This window comes from Cyphomyrmex costatus, unplaced genomic scaffold, assembly GCF_001594065.2.
Source record: "Cyphomyrmex costatus isolate MS0001 unplaced genomic scaffold, Ccosl1.0 scaffold280, whole genome shotgun sequence".
Lineage (NCBI taxonomy): Eukaryota > Metazoa > Arthropoda > Insecta > Hymenoptera > Formicidae > Cyphomyrmex > Cyphomyrmex costatus.
The window spans coordinates 29,041-51,880 of record NW_017276911.1 but is presented as its reverse complement, the minus strand read 5'-3'; the positions used below and the strand labels follow the sequence as shown (position 1 = coordinate 51,880).

Sequence of the window (22,840 nt, the reverse complement as noted above, 5' to 3'; positions counted from 1 at the left end):
ACCTTTCCACAATACTTTGCGCTCTCTTGACTGGTCCAGAATTACTAGAGCTTTCTCTATCGACAATAAAGTCATAATTCCAAACAAATACCTTATAAACACTCGGGACTATCTCATTCCTTTGCAATTATTTGTAGCTTCCATTTCCAAAGGCTATCGTTTCCTCGGCTTGATGTTTATCCGTTTGAGGATGAGATTAGAGATGCGGCTAGGCGTATGCTTCATTTTTATCCTTCTTTTGAGAGGAGGGCAATTTTTTGCTCTATGCGCAATGAAATCAATCAACTCAATAATAGTTAACGCCAAGAACAATTATCTATCTAACTATCTACGGCTTACTTCTAGTTCTGCGCGCCTTTGGTCAGAACTGCGTTCGCTCGGTCTTACTAGAGTCCTAGATATCAGAGAAGCGTAACCGGCTTAAGTCAGTATCGCAAAATTACTAAGAAAAGTATTAAAAATGGCGTCGTTTGCAGACGAAATATGAAATCCACCAATCGTCTATTAGGGTGCCGTCACATACAGCCCGCAATCCGTAATCCGCACCGAATGTCCGCAAAAGTAGTAGGGATTGCGTCCGTAAAGTTACGTGTATTTTATCTCCTTATGTCCCATGGAGCCGTAATTCCGTAAAAGTTACCAGTTTTTACTAGTAATGCTTTTTCTAATTTTATCTATTTGACTAAATTTGACGGTTTAAGTAAAGTTTTTGTTACAATCAAGATATATTCTGCAGGTTTCTTATGAAATAAGTTAAAAATAATCAATATAACTTGTTAAATAAAAAAATAATGTATAGCATTACTAGTAAAAACTGGTAACTTTTACGGAATTACGGCTCCATGGGACATAAGGAGATAAAATACACGTAACGTTACGGACGCAATGCCTAGCAACTTTTGCGGACATCCGGTGCGGATTACGGATTGCGGGCTGTATGTGACGGCACCCTTAGTCAGCCATTTTTAATACCACTGAATGAATGTCATGATTGGCTGACAGTCAGCTAATCAGGACGCGGAACATCGGTTGCGCTTCTCTGATATCTAGGGGTGCGTTCCGAGTCGCGCATGAAGCGCGTGGACTGCAATACTGATGCACAACACTTTGAAATTGTTCCGTTTTTTCAATGCGCGCATAACACGCATGAAGCGCTTATCAATTCGGACCGGTTTCCTGTGCGAGCTATGCGAGTTCAAAATGGACGCTATACAAGACGTCAATAAACAATTTCTAATAATTGTAATTTCTTCTTTAATACTTTTAAAGAAAAATGATGAAAGTTCCGATGACAATTCCGACTCGAGCGTTAGTGAAAATGAAGTCGAAGGCATATCTCTAAATGATACGCAGAAAATTTTTTTTTTCTATTAATAGTAGATAAATCACGTGGAAAACAAATTGGAGTTGAAAAAAATTATTGATTACGTCGATCGCGTAATTCCTAATTAATATAACGTCTAATCTATACATTAAATAAATCAAGGTAAAATAATATGCCATTAATTTTGATGAAAGTATTCAACATAAATTAAAAGGGCGAAGTAAAAGTCAGAAGTAAATTACATTTAAAATAATTTAAAAAATGTTAACATATTTACAATAGAAATATTACAAAAAAAAATTGCTTAAAATTAAAAAACATTATGCCCGTTACTTAAAATTAAAAACATGCTGCGCATAACAATTGTTAAAATTAAAAACATGCTGCGCGTAACAATTGTTAAGCAATTTTTGTAATATTTCTATTGTAAATATGTTAACATTTTAATATTATTTTAAATGTAATTTACTTCTGACTCTTACTTCGCCCTTTTAATTTTTGTTGAATAATGCCATTAATTTTATCTTGGCTTACTTTCGCCATATCCTCTTCATTTAAAAATAAAATTAATACTTTATTTTTATCCTCTAATAAGACCGGGAAATCATGCAATTGCTGTAATCGCTGTTCCATCGCAAATCGCAAATATTCGTCCGTTCATTGTTGTATTGTCCGGTACTCGTTGCTCGTTCCGAATTACAAATCATGCGCATAGACCGCATGAACGCATCAGACGCATCAACTGCCTCAGGTCGAAAGAGAAGCAGTCAATGCGCTGAGTGGAGTGCTAAGAATTCAGTACGGTTAGTACAATCTGGGGAATTCAAGTACTCTCGAAGCGCTTTCGAAGCGCGCAATAGTTAACTCGGAACGACTTTCTATGCAGTCTACGCGCTTCATGCGCGACTCGGAACGCACTCTAGGACTCTAGGTCTCATCAATTTCGAATTCTCGAATCTTGAGCCTATGATTTCTCTTAATCAGCTTAACTTCTTTATTTTCTCTCATCTTTCTGTTTTTCCTTCTTGCGGTCCCTATGACCGACTCTGCAATCCTCTTCAAGTTACGTCCTTTTCTGCTTCTCACTTCTCTTCCATCTTTTGCTGCTCCTCTATTGCTGAATCTGACACTTTCTGCTTTCTCCACATTTTGTTGTCTGATTCTTTCGGCGTTAAACCTTTCATATTTAGATGTTTGATCACTGCACAAAACTCGGTCTATTCCATTTTGCAAAAAATACAAAGGTTGCTCGCTTTAATCGTCTACAGGAATAAAATCTCTCGATAAATTCCGTTCAAAATTTGACAGTAATCAGCTGAAAGATGCTACTTGTCAAAAAATAATGTGACATGACACTGCGAGTGCCCTCTGACATATTTTCTAAGAACAAACTTTTATTTAGACCGTGAAATTTCAAACACCGATGAGAATAAACCATTTACGGTAAGGCTGGATATTGAATGCTTCTATTATAATTTTTGTGAATTTATATACTACGATGTAGATTCCCAAATGCACGCCGAAATTTTTTCAGACTTACAACGCAAACTAATGAACTACTGCAGTACTATCACAAGTTAAATGAACAATTTTTTAATCCTCATTACATCTTGGATCTTCATAATTCACGTTGAATGATCTATTAAAGTTTATGAATAACATATTAAAAATTTGTCAGTAATTTGAATATTTAGCATTAGGTGTAAAGCCTAATCGAGTCTTGAAAACAAGATGTTAATGTTTATTATATTGTGTGAATTTATATACTGCGTATGTAGAATTTATATACTGCGGTAGTGAATATGTATGCGTCAATGCTAAAAGAACTATCAGCGTCGCGGGGGGACTACATACGTAGTATATGTATAAATTCACACAATATAATAAACATTAACATCTTGTTTTCAAGACTCGATTAGGCTTTACACTTGCTAAAGATTTTTTAATTATACGAGTCAATTATTATTATCTTTAATTATAATTTGAATATATTGCGAAGAATATTACCTCGGCAGGGAGTCAAACCCGGACACCTTGCTTAACGCAGAAGTGTTTTAGCCAATTGGACTACCGAGGCCTTAGTAATATTCTTCGCAATAACTGGTATATGTGAAATGATAAACGCTTTCTTTCAGGCACGTGAATAAACAATATTCAAATCTAAGGATCGTCAATGTACGAACATAACTAATACGAATACAAAGCCTATAACAGTCTAGCTTGGATCTTTAAATGCTTATGTATAAATATAGTTAAGCTTAATATGAATACAGAGAGTTGAGCTTAATATAAATATAGTTTTAATTTCAAGAAATTCTGATTGATTTTATTTTGTATTACATACCTTAAGTCATATTGTTTTTTAATGTAAATTATCTCAGAAACCGATTTTTTGAAATGTATTACGTATATTAATATAAAAAATTGTAAACCAATGAATACCGATCAGAACATGCCATAATGGTCAAACTGAATCTCGGATTCTTCTATATAATTGCATGTGAATTTATATATTACGTTTGTAAATTTTTAATTGCGCGCCGAAATTTTTTAGATTCAAAACGTAACACTACTAAACTACCGCAGTAATATCACGAATTAAATTGATTAATTAATAATTGAATAATTTTTTATGCTTTTTGCGTATCTTTAGATCGATCTTAATAATGTTGAATGACATAATTAAAATCTGTAAATCATTAATTTTTAATTTAATCTTGCCTTGACCTTGACGACAACACCCAAGGTGGGTTAAACCAATGATACTATCTTATGTCCCCCTTGAAGTCATAAAACTTTTTTCTGAAACATTTTTCGATTTAATGAGGTGTTTCTGAGATATTTGAGTGAATCCTTTAAATGGAACATCCTATATATTGTGTTCCTCGATGAAGATAAAACAGTATTATTATCACATGATGTTGTGGCTTAGTAGCGAGCCGCAAAAATCAAACAAATGAACTTAATAGAACAAACTAGAAACATTAGGTTCGTGGTCGAGATTATATATACAAATATGAAAACACAATGATACTTACAATACACTATCATTGAAGCGTTTGCCATTCGTTCATCTGCAAAGGTAGATATAACGCATGTATATTCGCCAGTAAGATCGACACCTGGCCTATTCAATTTTATGGCTCGGTACTCAGTGTGTGGATCATTGCTAGCCTTATACGTTAGATCGACGTATTTTGCAGCAGGTTCGTCCGCCAAAGGAGATCTGCCGTAAATCCATTGGTAGATAACTTGATTGGTATTAAAAAACCATTTGACGACGAGACCCTTACTGGATGTATTTTCAAGGTCGTAGTCGCAATCAAGGATAATGTAATCGGTATCATGAACTTTTACAATAGCCGGTATGTTGATGCGTTTGATAATCAGCTGCCAAGATTCTGCAAACATAAAAATATATTTTGCTGTTGATAATACCATAACTTCGGTTGTATTAAATGTATATTGTATTATGCTGTATTCCTTTCCATTGCATAAATACAGAATTATTTCATATAAATGATAAAGTTGACAACATATGTCAAGGTAAAGGTTACTATCAGAGGGGCTCTCCTAAACAAGATATTTACTAAAATAGAATAGAAATATATAGCATTATTGCCTACTATGTTAGTACTAAGGCACATTTTGTCAGTTGCAAATTTTGCTTACCTTACGAAAAAGTTGATAATTTAAAAATTGTCTCTAAAGTTTTATTTTAGCTTTTGTTTAACGAACATTGTCTATAAATTAACAAGGGGAGGACTAGGTGACTCACCCTGGGATTTCAATTCCAAATTTTTTGGTGATTCTATAGAGGTGAAAAAAAAAAGACCCGTGTCCCGGCGTTTGATTGAATAGGCCTTAGTTTCTGAGTCATAAAGTGAATATTATTTTAATGATACTGATACATATTATTACATAATTCAAATTCAATCATTTCGATGCGGAATAATCACTTGGATGATAAACATCATAAAAACATTTAAAGCATATAAATTTTTTACAGTTTGCACAATGAATAAATGAAGGAATACCATATACACATTTATTTTTCCGTAAGTCCGGAGGGAAACATATTTCGTTGACGTTTCCAAACTCGACCTTACGAATTACGAGGCAAGCGTCTGACTCACGGAGCCAATCGCATTGGTTGGAAGCATCCCTACCTCCCAAGATTCATACAGCGCGACGCGGCGCGCTTCGGATATGGCCAATATTCACAAATTTATTACTCAGAAATTAAGGCCTATTTAATCAAACGCCGGGACACGGGTCTTTTTTTTCACTTCTAGAATCACCAAAAAAATTGGGATTGAAATCCCAGGGTGAATCACCTGGTCCTCCCCTCGTAAGTGGTATATTATTATAAGTGACCTTTACTCGTACAAACATTACATTCATACGTACACACGCACGCACACATACATTTATTTATTTTTCAACAAAATTTAAGTTATATTTAAGTTACAGTAAAGAAAAAAAGTCATAATGCAACTTGATCAATATTTAAGCTTTTCGATTGCCTAGCCCCCTCGGTCAATTTTTGATACTTATTGTATGTACGTACAATGGATACGTAGAGGAGAATTGTTGAATGCATACTATTTAATCTATTTTTATTACATTTTCCATTTGGAATTGTACGCAATAAATAAACATTAGAAATTGTAGCTTGAGAATTCGCTTATTACATGTCTAACTTTACACCAATAACAAATTAATTTGTTATTTTTTTTTATAATGTTTCCTCATGAACGTAAAATATTCTACATTAAATCTTATTTTATAAAAATACAAAAGTTTATAATAAAATCCTTTAAAATTAATGCATACTTCCAATATATAATAATTTGTTACACATTTCTTATTTACTTTATATATTATTAATACTAAATGTTATTTATATTAAGTAATAATATAAAATATTTAGAGGGGACAATTTAGGTCACCATTCCGCAACTCTCTTCCATGTATGAATTTTGTAGATTCAGTGTATTCTATGTAGCTTGTAATATGCACAAAACTACTCTCCCGATAAACGCCCATAGGCTGTATATATAAATTTGAAGTTCGGGCGCAGAATATCAGTACGTATTTCGAATCCGATTGCGTGGTTAGTTTATTCGGGCTTTGGAGATAGATCGTACGTGCCGGCTTGCTGACAAGGAAAGCAGATAATCGAGGAGAAAGCTCTTCCTCGAGTACAGTAACGTACGACGTCTGTTCAGAGAGGAAATGCGATATTGACGTAATTAGACTACACCGATGGTACTAGACATTTCACAAGCCATAACACTATCTACTCAAGGTATATGATAGCTTGTAGGATTTCATACTGTTGACTCATATCTCGACATAGTTAGATCGTTCATAATTTCATCGTTTGGAAATTAAGTTCACGATCGATACGGAATATTTAATGCAAAAGCCGAATGTAGACGCACGCGTCTGCGCATAGAATTCCAATCTTATTTGATATTTATAAGTGACTCAAATAAACGGATATTATCGAATAATTAGCACATTCCAAAATTTTTTGAAAATGTATTAAAAAAAAGAATTATTTTTTAATTGCTATAAATATTTATAAATTATGTCTGTATTTTGTTTCTAAATTCAATAAATTTTTATTTTCTCTTTATTATAATTTTATATTCAACACTTTTTGAAATTTCTTTAAATTATTTTTTTTTATTGTGGTATTCGTAGTGGAAGGAAAAAAAAACTAATATAGAGTATCCAATTCGAAAACGAAGCAGAGATATAAATATAGATATGTGTCTGGCAATATTATAATGAGTTCTACAGACGTGATAATTAAATAAGAAACAATCTCTAGTAGAAATTTAGATAAAAAGCTAGAATTCCACTAACAAGAAATTGTTAAAAGCCGATATTTTTACAGAATTAGCGTCATTGAAAAAATTCACCGTATGCTAACGTCCTCAATAATATTGCAGTCAGAGTAGGAAACAAAATGAAAAAGATATCAATAAGATCGATTAGACGCAGTGGATACATTTAGCAAGCTTTTGCTATTTATATTATTATCAATAGAAGATTTTTACAGCAATAGTAAAACCTGCAAAAACTGTAAAAGTAATGACAATTTATCATAAAGTAGAAACAGATTTAAATTTTAGAAAATAACTACATTGCTCAACAAAATTAAAAGTTTATCTTTTTTATCCTTTAAAAAGAGATAAATTTTAAGATTGTGAAACTTCATTGTAGCGAAATGTTTAAAAAAGCACCTTACAGTTTGAAATCTCTATTTCTTAGATCGATACTGTAGAAAATATCTGATTATTCTTATTTTATAAAGTATTACATAAACATAAATAAAAATGTATCAATTATCTATACTAAGAAAAAAATATCTTTTAATGAAATAAATATATTTTGTTAACATTAAATTATTTGATTTAATTAAATATTTATTTCGATTAAAAAAGTATTTATCATAATTAATAAATCATTGTTTAAATAAAAATAGTTATTTTTAAAATTAAGCATCCAACATTTAAAAGAAAATGGAAAAAACTATACGAAAATTAAAATATTATATATTTATTATAATGAAGAAAATATGTTTTAGTAAAAGTGCATAAAAAGGGAGGCCAGCGCTATGACCTTGACCTTGAAAAATGTTGTCAAGGTCATGACCCTGAGTGACCTTCAACAAGTTTTAGCCGTCGCTCGCTATTCATTAAGAAGTTATTAACAAAAAAAGATTTATAAATGAAGCACAATTTTTGGACACAAAATTTTATAAAAAATTTATTCAATTAGAAATTTCAATAGTGATAGGATACATTGAAGCCATTAAACCAAAAAATGTATCTATACGTTTTAAAAAATTTATTCCCATTTGAAAAAAACTCCCTAAGTAATATTTATAATGCTCTGCCTTTGTACCATAACGCAGTAGTCCAGTACGCAAATCACGCCACAGTCGTTCTATATTTTGCATATGTACTCCGGCAATTGTATTTACAAAATTCTCACTGTGATTGACAGTTTTATGAATATAATTTTCTTTAGATAATTTGTTATAAGCATGCCAATAGTTGCTATATATATGATTGATCCTGGAGCAATATATTGGCGAATAAGTGGAATTAGTTTCAACTCGACGATCTTTAACAGGGACGGCAAATAGTTTTTTATTGTCATTGGGGGGAACTACTTACGTAGTATATATAATATTCACTCTTTAACATATCTTATATGATCGCACTAATAACAGCGAATAGCTCTCATTAGCCGTTATATTCTTGTTATTTGAAACTTTCGAGAGTCTTCTTTAATTGATTTGTTGTTTTTTATTGTCACGTTCATAACTATCAAATAACCATTGTCCGTCAATCTTTGTAATAAGTAAGATTAATAAATTGTGGAGAAACATGTTTCTATTGAAGCACTGATGCCAGACTGAACAATACTAAATACTTAATATAGAAACACGAGAAATCAAAACAAACAGGAGTTTCGAATTGTTTATCAGCTATATTAGGTTATCAGTGCTATATTAGAATGACAAGTTACCTGCTTTAAAGGATCAAAATGTATACTTTGCATCCAAAAATCGTGTTTCATCTATAATATTTTTTGTTTCATTATTTTTTTTTAATAACTGTTTAACGAATAGAGAGCGATGGCGAAAACTTGTTGGAGGTCACTCGGGTTCCAGAGTGCACGACTTCTATGATTGTACTGTTACACGTGTTCGACTTTCTACGCGAAGCGTGGCCCACTCCACACCAACAAATGAGTTGGGTAGGCACGCATATACCTACACTTTACAACATAAGGTGACATTGAAGTTGCGAGCTCCTTCGCAGAGAAAGAGATGGGGTGAGAGTCGCTTTGCGTGAATGTAGTAGGTTAGCCCCTCTCTGCGGGAGGGCTTTACTATTGTTAAAAATAACCTAACCCAATCCATTTGTTAGTGTGGGGTGAGCCTCGCTTCGCGTGGAAAGTCGAATACGTACAACAGACATGTCGAACAGTTAGGTTTTATTGAAGAACTTTTTTTTGTTAATAAAATCTTAACGAATAGCGAGCGATGGCTAAAACTTGTTGGAGGTCACTCAGAGTCATGACCTTGACAACATGTCAAGGTCATAACGCTGGCCTCCCTTTTTATGCACTTTTACCGAAAAAACATATTTTTAGATTACACTGGTCAGCAGTGCATCAAAACAGAAAATATGTTTTTTACGACCGACGAAACGTATATACGTATTATAATATTAAAATACATAATTAGATTTCGCTTGTTTTTTTCAATTCAAAGAAAAAACATGTTTCCTTAAACGTTTAAGCTAAGTATAGTCTGTAATTGTTTTCAATAATGAAATAATTATTTTACATTAATAAAGTTTTATTTACATGAAATATAATACTATTTACATGAATTATATACTATTTAACATCCGATTAATTCCATTTACGACCAAAATCTTGAATCTCTTGTAAGTAGAGGAATACTTGTACATAGATAATTATATATATATATATATGTAATTTGTATGTATATATATGTAAAAATACCTTTCAAATTCCATTTAAAATACTAAATATGAGACACTTTTAAAAAGTGTATTTAAAATGTAAATTGTAAAATAGATTTTTCGAATCCATTTTTAATGTAGAATAAATAAATACGTATTTTAAATGGTTTTCAAATAAGAAAATGTTTTTTAGTATACATATTTTTAAGTGTTTTACGTTTAAAATTACTTTGCATAATACTGGAATATTCATTTTATGAATACACAAGTACATAACGCATATAATCTTTATTGCAGGGAATGGAAAGTTACTTTTTAAAAATAACTAGTTACAGTTACTCGTTACCGAGTAAAAAATGTAACTAGTTACAGTTACAGTTATCGCTTTTTAAAAGTAACTCGTTACAGTTACCGTTACTTGAAAAATAACTTTTCGTTACTTTTCCGTTACTTTTTTAAAATCAATTTAAAAATGTACTTTTGCATTTTTTTTTATATGTAATACTGACAAATATATAGTTATATTTAAAAAAAAAAAACAATGTAGAATGGCTCAAATAATAAATTAAATAAAAGTAAAATGAGAAGGGTTACGAGCCAAAAATGAAACAGTTTATTTCCGATAAGAACGACGATGACAATGTAATTAAATGTATAAATATATATTAGAACAATACATAGATAAAACAAGATAAAAACAAACGACGTTTCGACACTTATTGTCATCGTCTTTTAAACTGTTTCGCTTTTGGGTTCATAGCCCTTCTCATTTTACTATTATTTAATTTATTTTTTAATTTTTTTTAAACACAATTTTGTAATTCTAAAACCTGTAAAATATGCAGCAAACTGAAATATTTGTATGTCCTATGTATTACATAGAAGATAGAAGTGTAAAATAATTACTGAATCATAACGGCCGAATGTCTAAGGGCTTTCAAGTCATATTGATAAGCGCTAAATAGCATGTATCCAATCGAACCGTGTTCAATCGTGTGCAAAGTAACGACAAAAGTAACTGTAAATTTCGTTACCGTTACCCAAAAAATGTAACTCGTTACCGTTACAGTTACCAAAAAAAGAAAGTAACGCAGTTACCAGTAAAGTTACCAAAAAAGTAACTTGTAACTGTAACTTCGTTACAAGTAACGAGTTACTTCCATTCCCTGCTTTATTGTTAAATAACTTTTTAACGAATAACGAGCAATAGCTAAAATTTATTCAAGGTCATTCGGGATTATGATCTTGACAATATATGTCAAGGTGAAGATCATTAGAGAATAGTCTCTTGTACTGCATAATCAATGAATAAGATTATGGTATATGTACACTATTTATTATGTAACGTATTACAGATTACGTAACATCGTCGCGGTGACACAAATACACAAATAATATCGCGAACAGTGATGCATATTTCGCCTCCTATTTGGTTTCGAGCGCCAGCGCCACAGAAAATCTTTCATCTTTTGTTAATTGACATTCGGTGGTGCTAAGCTAGTTGCGAGTGCGGAGTCAGTTGGTGGAACAAAAGTGAGGAGGCGAATTTTCTGTGGCGTTTGGAGTTAAATGTGCATCACTGCTCTCGAGTCACGAATGATCGCAAACGTTAAAGTTCAACTATATCAGAAGATTTACGGGTTATCGCCGTGTCTTTCTTCACTCTTGATGCCGACGTTTCATATACTGTATTAGCGCATCCCTCGTCCTGATGAAGTAAACGGTATGATTCCATATATGTAATACTCTTATATTGCTAGTAGAGGTCCGACGGCGGTGCCAATATCACGGTGCCGACATAATATTCACGTCTCTTTCTTCTGGGGGTCAATCATGTACTTTTTCCTCTAGGGCGGAAACGTGAAAATTTTTTGCATGTATGTGTGTATATGTTCATACATACATTCATAAAAGTTTTCACTTTTCACGTTTCCGCCCTAGAGAAAAAGTTACGTGATTAACCCCCTGGTGTGTGACAGCCTTGCGCGCATACGTTACTCGTTACCGCATGCGCAGAACATTGCAGCACACCAGAAGAAAGAGACGTGAATATTATGTCGTCACCGTGATATTGGCACCGCTCCAACTCATTGTCAAGATGGGGCACTAGCAATACAGGAGTATTACATATATGCATGGTTCACGAAACGTCGGCATAAAGAATAAAGAAAAATACGACGATAACCCGTAAATCTTCTGGTATAATTGTAGTTAATACCCGTGAAAGCCTCAAATGCGTTAAAGTCAACATCGCCATAAAAGAAACTGTTTTGACCAATCACGGGACTTCGTTTTTCTTATGCGTTAATAGGTGCATCCAGAAGCATGACCGCTCACTGAGCGTTCAGTGAGTTCTTGTATGTATCTGTTTGGTTTATATTTTTAGGTCTAATGTGGAATATGCCAATCAGATAAAAAAGTTCACTAAACACTCAGTGGACGGTCGTGCTTCTAGATGCATCCAATGACTAGGGAAAATTTATGAACACGCATAGAAAAACTATTTACCTATTTTATAAATGGTTAATTGATAGACATGATTCTAATTCAAATGTAAAATAGAAATGATTTTCAAAAAAACCGTTTAAAATAGAAAATGCAAAATGTCATTTCTATTCTAAATACATATTTAAAGTGGAACTATTTTAAATATTACCTAGCCCTATATATATATATTTCAAGTTTATCGGACAGTATCGAGAGGCCAGACTTGTGACATTGTATTTTGATCGATCTATTTTTCTTTGATAATACTCATTTCATTAGTTACAAGTTTTTTTTTCGATCATTAGTAAAGAGTGATACTTGTACACTTAATAAGTCGAACATTTGTTTAAAAATGCCAAGTGGGAGTTGACTTTTTTTAGTTTTCCTTTAAGTGTATGCTTAGAGTATAGAAAAGAAAATTCTTGCCGTAAAATTTCTTTGTAGCCACTATTATCACAAGATAATTTCAATCTAAGAGTTGTTTTTATTATAGAACATCATTACACTATCTGCCACATCGTTCAGATGGTAAATACAGAATTTCGATTTGATCGTTATTTAGTACCTTTCTAATGCTGTTGCTGAGAGGATCTATTTGTTCTGTTGATTTTGTTTTTCTTTTTGACATATCTAATTTTACAATTATTTTATGCGCCCTTGCAATTTCAATTTTGTGTCTTTCTTTTGATTGTGCTTCTCTAACTTCTAATATAGTTCTTTTCTTTGCTTGTTCCAACATTTCCGTCATATCAATTATATTTAATGATATACGTATAGTTTCTTTCGCATTGATGTTAGATTATTGAATTTGCAGTTACTTATTCTTCATTTAGAATGTTTCTTGTTAACACAGCAATGTTACCATTTTTTTCTGATACATTCTGTTCCATCTAATTTATCAACTTTTCCTTTACTTTACTTAATGTTCTACTGTTGACATCATCCTAAAATTGATAAATAATACTATTATTAACTATGAATTATACATTAGTGACACAAATTGTAAAAATCAGACACACATATGTATTATTTCTAACTATGATAAAAACTTACATTTGTAGAGATAGAATCCATTTGAGCTATATTTATAACTATTTTCCACGAAAAAATCATTGGAATAGCACAGCTTTTTAATTTCTTTTTGCCGTCAACTCGTAGCCGTTCTCACATTTCTGGTGCAAAATGTTCTGTTGAACATAAACAATATTAATACACAATTAAAAAATAAATAGTAATTATAAGTTCTCAACATCTAAAATCATTCTCAATATTTAATCGTCCGGAACAGGAAGTGGTACCCAATAGTGAAGGAGGTAGTGGAAGATGTGGCAGAATTACATCCAGAGTTTACACAAAACACTGGGCTACTGCGAGATTGTGAGTAACGAGAGAGCGGATGGCAAGGCCAAAGTGGTGTTTTCGTTGAACGTAGATTCGGACTCTGATAGCAAAGCCTGCGGAAACAGATTTGGAGCAGAACCTGCTGACAATGTTCGATTGCAAATTGGCAACAAATTGTAGACAGAGTCTGTATTGTCAGCAGACTCTGTTCGGTTTTTGCTACCAATTTGCTGACATGCTGTCAACGTATGCTGACAAAAACATGTCAGCAGACGTTGACAGCAATTTGGCAGCAGTTTACTACTCTGATAGCAAAATGATGCCAAATTGCGCTCAAATTGGCAGCATACTCGATCAGATCTTGACTACAAAACCGTAGCCATCTGCGTCCGCATTTGGCTATGGATTTGGCGACAACATTTGCCGACATGATCTAACAGCAGATTGGTAGCAAAAACCGAACAGAGTCTGCTGACAATATTTGGTAATACACAGACTCTGTCTACAATTTGTTGCCTTTCTGCAATCAAAAATTGTCAACAAACTCTGCTCGGTTTTTACAACCAATCTGCTGCAAAACATGTCACTGTCAGCAAATGTTGTCGCCAAATCCATAGCCAAATGCGGACGCAGATGGCTACGGTTTTGTAGTCGGTTTTGTTATCAGGGGAGTACAATGTTTTTCTTAGTTACCTTCGTAATCTGTAAAAAACTAAATTTTTGAGGACTTGATGGAGTGGGACACTGACTCGACAACAGAATTATTTCTCTAATTCAAGGAATACGTGATTTCACAGTTTAAATCTCGATAGGTTACGTTTATGAATAGACTGAAGTGTGATCACTCATTGCTTGAGCTAGTTATCATAGGTTGAACATCGTGGACTCACCGAATTGTCCTGCTTGCGAGGTACTAGAAAGTGCGAACCATGTTTTTTTTTTTAGCAATGCTTGAGATTTCCTTCATAACGCGAAATTGTATATTTCGTTTAACGAGAGAATGACCTCGGATCGGCTAAAAACTCGTCTGTTTTGCGCAAATCTCCGCCCATTTCTCACAGTGTTGTATTGCAGTTTGCTACTACGTCATACCAGGAGATATCAGAATTAAATTATTCTTTATTCACTCGTATTTCGTTATAGTTATTCCGAAAATATTGGGAGTTCAAATTAGTTCGGTCCGTTTTCCAAAAGATGGCTTCGGCTATTATGAATGGTTCATAGTGACATCTGATTTTGGCGGTTTCATAAAGGTTAGGCATCTGCTAATAATATTCAGTTTATTTCGCTTTGAGTTTCATACAAAAACCTTAATTTTTACTGTTTGAAATGTCGAATTTCGTGTTAACCAAGCAGTATTTGCGGGAGGTTTTAATTTTTTGCTTTAATTGGAAAAAAAGTGCAACTGAAGCCCATCGAATGCTTATCAAAGTTTATGGTGACACTGCTCCAACTGATAAATTATGTAGGGAATGTTTTCGACGTTTCAAGGATGGAGATTTCAGCGTTGAAGACAAAGAATTAGAGGCATTACTCGAAGAAGATCAAAGTCAAACGCATGAGGAGCTTGCAGAAACATTGGGAGTATCTCAACAAGTCGTTCTGTTTGCGAGCCATTGGAATGATTCAAAAACAAGGAAATTGGGTGCCTTATGAACTGAAACCCAGACGTTGAAAGGTGATTTTTCACTTGCGAACAGCTGATTCAAAGGCAACAAAGAAAAGGTTTTATGCATCGGATTGTGACTGGAGATGAAAATTGGATATTCTACGATAATCCCAAGAAAAAAAATACTATGCTAAGCCCGGTCAATCGTTGCCATCGACCTCAACATCAACACCAAAGCCGAACATTCATGGCTCAAAGATCATGCTCTGTATCTGGTGGGACCAAAAGGGTGTTGTTTACCATGAGCTGCTGAAACCTGGCGATTCCATTATTACGGGTGATCGGTATCGGCTACAATTGATTCGTTCGAACCGTGCATTGCGAGAAAAACGGCCGGAATACGAGCAAAGACATGATAAAGTTATTTTTCTTCACGACAACGCTCGGCCTCATGTCGCAAAAGTCGTAAAAAATTATTTAAAAACGCTCAAATGGCATGTTTTACCGTACCCGCCGTATTCTCCGAACATGGCTCCTCTTGATTACTGATTGTTCCGAAGGATGCAGCACGATTTGGCAAGTCATCGGTTCACTTCTTTCGCAGAAATCGAAAATTGACCTTCTTTTCGCGTTTCAACTTAAAAAAAACGCAGCTGAGACAAAAGAAATGATTTGTTCGGCTTTGGCGAGAATACTATATCGTATAGTATGTGTAAAAAATGGTTCCGACAGTTTCGAGTGAACAATTTCGACTTTGAGGATCGTGAACGCCCTGATCAACTAAAAAGAAGTGGTAGACGTGGAGTTGCAGGAAATTTTGAACGAGAATTCTTGCTAAACGCAATTAGAACTTGCAAATACGTTTGGAGTAGTAACCCAGCAAGACGTTTGTTATCCCCTAAAAACAGCTGGGGAGGATTTACAAAGAATCCCGATGGATCCCTCATGAGCGCATTCCCGAAAACAAAAGCAGACATCACGATACAGCTCTCTCCTTGCTTTCTAGGTCCAAGAAAGAGAATTTTTGCACAAAATTGTTACTTGCGATGAAAAGTGGATATTGTACGAGAATCCTAAGAGGCGAAAATCATGGGTCCGTCCAGATGAGCCGTCAACGAGCATCGCAAAACCGAACATCCATGCTAAAAAGTTGTTGCTATGCATTTGGTGGGCTTAGAAAAGCGTGATCCATTATGAGTTGCTCCATCAATGTCAGACCGTGACTTTTGAGCTCTATCAACAACAATTGATTCGTGTAAATGACGCTCTTGAAGAAAAAAGGTCATTTACTGCAGTGGAAGAAGGAAGGTGATACTGTTGCAGGATAACGCCAGCTCCCATACAGCAAAAAACACTTTGGTAACCATCTTCGATTTAGGCTGGAAAATTCTTTCTCATGCGGCGTATTCTCCAGATTTAGCTCCTTCGGATTATCACCTATTTCAAGCCTTACAACATCACCTAATTGATTCTCGATTTAAGTCAGTTTAAAAGATCAAAAATAGCCTCGATAAATTCATTAATTCAAAGCCACCATCATTTTTCCGATCTGGAATTCGGCAATTGCCTGAAAGATGGAAAAAATATATAGATAGAGGGAGATTACTTTGAAGATTGAGTTTGTATTCATGTTTTTATAAATAAATGTCAATGTTGATCAAAAAAGGCCGAGAATTAATTTATACATCTAATATAATATGGTAAATGATAAATTTCGGTTTAAAGACCATTGTGATTACATGATAAAGAAAATAGATAATTCTATATCGGTTTATACTTGATGTATTAACTACAAGACAATCATAGTACCTTATTTTGAATATTATGCAACGTTGTTGATTGATATGGGAAAAATATAGCTATGCAAATTACAAAAGTTATAAAATCGAGCTATGAGAAACATATTGTAATGTAACAGATACTTCAAAGCAGGACATACTGCAAGCACTGCAGTTATGTCCATAAAATAGGGGTTATATTATGATATATGTACATCTATATATTTAAAATATTACATGACATGTTGTCAAAACAACTAAGAAATAAGTTAGAAATTGTGGATATTGAAAATAAAAGATAAAGATATTGCAATACAATTCTGCAAAACAAAATGTGCACAAAAGAGTATGTTTTATGAAAGAGTAAAAATCTGTAATGCTTTACCATATAAGCTAAAACACTATGAGAGATTTGAACCATTTAAGAGATTGTTAAAAGAATATGTATTTAATGTTTTATTCATTTAGATTTAAGATTATATATATTATTTTATTATGAGGACAATAAGTACCCATGTTTGAAGATAGGCAACGTAGCCAATACAAGTTGGCATTATCATCGTAAACTGTTATCTTTCAAACGACGCCATACAAAATTTCAGAGTGATTCATGCGATAGTTTTGATTTGACATTTGTATTGAGTGCGTTTGGTATTTTTTGATACAATGAAAAAAGAGCAATATCGATACGTGATATGATTTTTATTTTTGTATAGAACGTGCGAAAAAATAGAAACGAAGGATGCTGTCTATGAGAACTCTTCACCATCTATGACAACTGTCAGATATTGGTTCAACAAATTCAAACGTGATCGTTCATTTATTTTTTATGAGGAGCGCGCAGACCGCTCGGCAGACGTAGACTGAGGAAATCGTTGAAAAGATTCGCGACATGATTCTCGCTGATCGCCGAACGAAAGTGCGTGAAATAGCAGAAGCCGTCGTAAGCCTGTCGTACGGAACGGCATTCAATATTTTGTATGATAACTTGGGAATGAAAAAGCTGTCGGCCCAATTGCTCACGGTGGACAACAAGCAGATACGGCTATCAATTTCGGAGCTGTGTTTGAAGCTTGTTTAAGCACAATCCGTAGTAGTGTTTGCGTTGAGACGTAACCGTTCATGAAACATGAATTCATTACTACATACCGGAGACCAAGGAACAGTCAAAACAGTGGACTTCACTCGGCGAACGTGCTCCGAAGGCCGAGACGATACCATCGAAAAGGTAATGGCCACTGTTTTTTTGGAATGTGCAAAGCTTGATCTTCAATGACTATGTGGAGAAGGAAAAAACTATTACCTTGCAAGTACTATGCTGATTTATTGGGCCGATTCGATGTTGAATTGAAGAAAAGACTTTATTTGGCGAAAAAAGGTGTTGTTCCACTAAAATGTATCGGCTCACTCCTCTGCAGTCACCACAGTCAAATTAGTCGAACTGTTCTATGAATCGTTGCCACATCTACCTCTCCAGATTTGGTTCTCTGCGACTTCTTTTTATTTTTAAACTTAAAAAATGGTTCGATGGAAAGAGATTCACATCGAATAAGGAGATCGTCGCCGAAACAAGTCCATTTTACGTTAAAAAATAAAAAATTTTGTAAAATTGTCTTCTTGTTTTGTGTGTCTTTATTACTAACACGGGTACTTATTGATTTGCTTTCGTATACTCTTGAAATAGCTGAGAAAGTTAATAAAGATCATTTATTTATATATTTATTTTTTCTCTCTCTCTCTCTCTCTCTCTCTCTCTCTCTCTCTCTCTCTCTCTCATCCATTACGATTCTCTACTTACCATCTTACTCGTGCTCTCTTCCTTTTTGTTGTGGTCCTATACTTACAATCATATTCGCGTTCTCTCTTCCTCTTGTTGCGATCCCACTTTTACCATCTTAAAAATAAGTAAAAATAATTAAGGCTCAGAATTTAAAAATAAATGTAAGAGAAAGAATAGCTGTAATGAGCCAACACAGATATAAGTGCGATATAAGTGCGCAAGAAAATAGATGTTTATTCTTATATAATATACATATTTGTAAACGTTTCGACAACTTTTTTAATCTTCCTCAGTATAAATATAAAAAATAATTAAATTATAATATAGTATACGAAAAAGTGAAAATTTTGAAAAAACATTATTGCCGCCCGTATAAAATGAGACTCGTTCAGGAACTGTCTGAAGATGATTTCGACAGAAGTATTGAGTTTTGTGAGGAAATGATGAGACGATGTGATGAAAACCATCAATTTTTTAATTGAATTTGTTTTTCTGACGAAGCCACCTTTGAGTTGAATGGATCTGTCAATCGTCAAAATTTAAGATATTGGGCTGACAATAATCCTCATTGGATGAGAGATTGTCACATTCAATATCCCCACAAACTAAATGTTTGGGCTGGAACAATAGGTCATCGTATTGTAGGTCCGTTTTTTATCGAAGGGAATATAAATGAACACAATTACGTGCACTTACTAAAACTGTGCCATGTATTTAAAACATTACAGGAAATGCTTTTGAAAATGTTTGGTTCCAGCAGGATGGGGCCCCAACTCATTTTGCCATAATGACTCGTAACTTTCTCAATGAAACATTTCCTAATGGATTAGTAGAAGAGATCAAATCGAGTGACCACCTAGATTACCAGATCTAACCTCATTTGATTATTTTTATTGGGCATATTTTAAGGGCAAAGTATATGAAACAAAACCGGCAACCATTAATGAATTATGAGCAAGAATATTAGACGTTTCAAATTCAATTGGACAGGAAATGCTAGAAAATATACTGCAAAGTATCTACATCCGATTGGCACATTGTCAAGCAGTAAACGGATAACAATTTGAACATTTAATTCATTAATTTTTTAATTACGTCCAACATGTGCACACAGCAGAGAGGGTTTGGAGTCGTAAAATATCGAGGGACTGACGAACCACGAGGTCCTTATCTCTGATTGTATTCACACATACATATATGTGCACGCACTCACGCAAGGACTCACTTTGATCAAGCATCTCAAAGAGGTGAATATCCGACCGTACCACGTGGTACACCTTAGATAACGCGATACTAAAACTTTGAAAGTTCGTAACTCAGGAAGATGTCAAGCAATAAGGGTTCGTAATCAATGTTCCAGAAACGTCTTGACACCAGTTTTGAGAATATGTAATAGAAACTAGGAGTTTCCATTTAAAAGTTGACCTTCACGGTGTTTTTTAAGGTCACATGAAAGTTACTTCAATATAACCATATTCTTAATTTTTCATTAAAATTATTACTTTTCGACCGCTTATATCAGCAGAACGGCTTGACCGATTTAAAATTTTTTTGTCTCAAATTACTCGTGGTGATGCCGCCTTTTAGGGCATATATAACGTTTAATTCAAAATTTTTTATATTTTACTAGTTATGCACCTCCCAAAAATGGACTTTGGTGGCTCGGGATAAGAGACTTGTAGCGTCTCTCAGTTTTTGAACATGGCCGGAGACACTACCGCGTCTCCTGATAATAGACCACTTGATATACTAAAACTTTTGTATTAAACATTTTCTTCCATAATCATTACTTTCCAAGATATTTGATCGTAACAGTCAAATATCTTGGAAAGTAATTACGGAAAGTAGTTACGGAATTTTTTTCCATCATTGTATGTATATTAGGTGTATACCTATGAAATGCAGAATTTTGAGGAAAAACACATGTTAATCTTTTCCATTGTGTGCAAACGCTCGCTAACAATATTTTGAGTCACATTTGATACTTCTCTCAATTATGATTGAGTTTGAGTGGAGTCTTCGTCCAACAATGCTTGCAACTTCAAATTTTTTCAGTGGTTTTTCCTTAGCCTTGTCTTTCACATCATATTCATCAGTTTTGAATCGATTGAACTAACGTTCACAAGTGTCTTGAGATAAGCATGTTCGTCGTTAGCTTCTATAAATATTCAATAAGTTTGAGCAATAGTTTCCTTCAAAATGAAGTAATGAATTAAAACTTTCCTTAAATGGTCTTTTCGTACGAAATTCGACATTTTCGAAGCAGAAAAAAACTATAATATTTACACTCACAATTTTCCATATACATATATGGTTTTGTAGGTTAGGAATAGCTAGAGTTCTAGATATTAGAGAAGCGCAACCGGTGTGCCGCATTCTGATTCGCTGACTGTCAGCCAATCATGACATTCATTCATTAGTACTAAAAATGGCTGACTAATAGACGATTGGTGGATTTCATATTTCGTCTGCAATCGCCGCTATTTTTAGTACTTTTCTTAGTAATTTTGCGATACTGACTTAACCCGGTTGCGTTTCTCTGATATCTAGGACTAGGAATAGCCAAATAAAATACTATATATGTCAAATCATCACGCGTAAGAACGTATGCGTGGCGCTACTTAGGAAAATCCGCATTTCGTAGGTATACAACTTACATATATATCTATTTATGGATATAGGAGAGAGAGAGAGAGAGAGAGAGAGAGAGAGAGAGAGAGAGAGAGAGAGAGAGAGAGAGAGAGACGCATATGCGGTTCGAATAGGAATTTAAATTTTAAATGGCTAAGCGCAGACTGCGCGGTTTCTGCTGTTAACCTGTACAATCTGTCGTCAACTTCTGTCAGCAGGCTCTGCTCACAATCTGCACGCAATCTGCTATCAGATCATTTCAGCAAACTTTGTTCGGTTTTTGCTACCAATCTACTGCAAAACATGTCAGCAAATGTTGTCAAATCCATAGTCAAGTGCGGACGCAGATGGCTACGGTTTTGTAGTCAAAATTTGATTGAGTTTGCTGTTAATTTGCACGCAAATTAGCAACATTTTGCTATCAGGGAATAATTATGTACGTCGTGAATCTAAAATTGCCATTCTTTCAAATTCATTATTGTAATGCAACCTATAGTTATAGTTATATTAGCTGCTTTCCATTTACATATAAGTGAAACTGACAATGAGTCTGAAGTGAGCTGAGTATAAAATACTCAGATTAACGACGTCACTACTTGCTTACTTTGGTAAAATTAACAAATAACAACACAGATTTTTATAACTTTACTTTTAAAGTGAGTTTGCAAGACTCAATAAAGCACACGGTCTCGACTTGTGCAATTTGTAGGTAAAAACTTAGTTGAATCTCACTTCTCAGAATGCAAAAGGAACGCGCATTCAACTGAGTTATGACGTTACAAGTGAGAATTATCTGAGAATCGGAGTAAATGAAAAGCAACTATTGAATAAGTAGACATAGTTCAGTTGATGACTTTTATGTTCTAATAATTCGGTTTTTAACTGTTTACAGATCTGGTATACAAAAGTTGCATCACAATGTTTACATGTCTTGTAAACAACATTCTTTTCGCAAGTTTAGAAGGGGATCTTTGTAAACTTTAATGAATCCATTGAGTTTGTAACGATCTAACTTTTGAAATGCGCGCGGATGTAACTCGTCGGTTATTCGTGGTGCAGGATTCGAAAGAAGTTCAAGGCGGAGAGAAAGTGCAGCGAGTAATCTCAAATATGGAATTAGAAAAGAACAGAACTTTATTTTGTATGTACAATGTAAATGGTGAGTGAGTGAGTGAGAGTTAGTACAATATTTCTGTATGTTTGTATATGTATGTACGAATATAGAGCCGTAGTTGGACACGGCGGTGTGTCTATGGTGTTCGTGTGCGTGCGTGTGTGCGTGCGTGCGTGGGTGGGTGGGTGGGTGCTTCCGTGCATGAGTGGGCGGGTGTGTGTGATAGTGATTGAAGACAGGTAGGGATTGTCATGTAT

At 34.1% G+C, this 22,840-nt stretch overlaps 1 protein-coding gene and 1 long non-coding RNA gene across 2 annotated transcripts in view; both read right to left on the bottom strand.

Annotated features, from left to right (window-relative positions):
• The window catches only part of LOC108774996 (uncharacterized), a 54,478-nt gene that overhangs the window by 16,250 nt on the left and 15,388 nt on the right, over positions 1–22,840 (bottom strand). The window contains exon 2 of the mRNA XM_018541264.1: positions 4,363–4,725. Within this exon, the coding sequence (XP_018396766.1) occupies positions 4,363–4,725 (363 nt within the window). The remainder of the gene's footprint in view (positions 1–4,362; positions 4,726–22,840) is intronic.
• LOC108774999 (uncharacterized) lies at positions 18,790–20,990 on the bottom strand. The gene is made up of 2 exons (XR_001940746.1): positions 20,731–20,990; positions 18,790–18,952 (listed from the first exon to the last, which is right to left on the bottom strand). It is a non-coding gene; the product is annotated as an uncharacterized LOC108774999 (long non-coding RNA).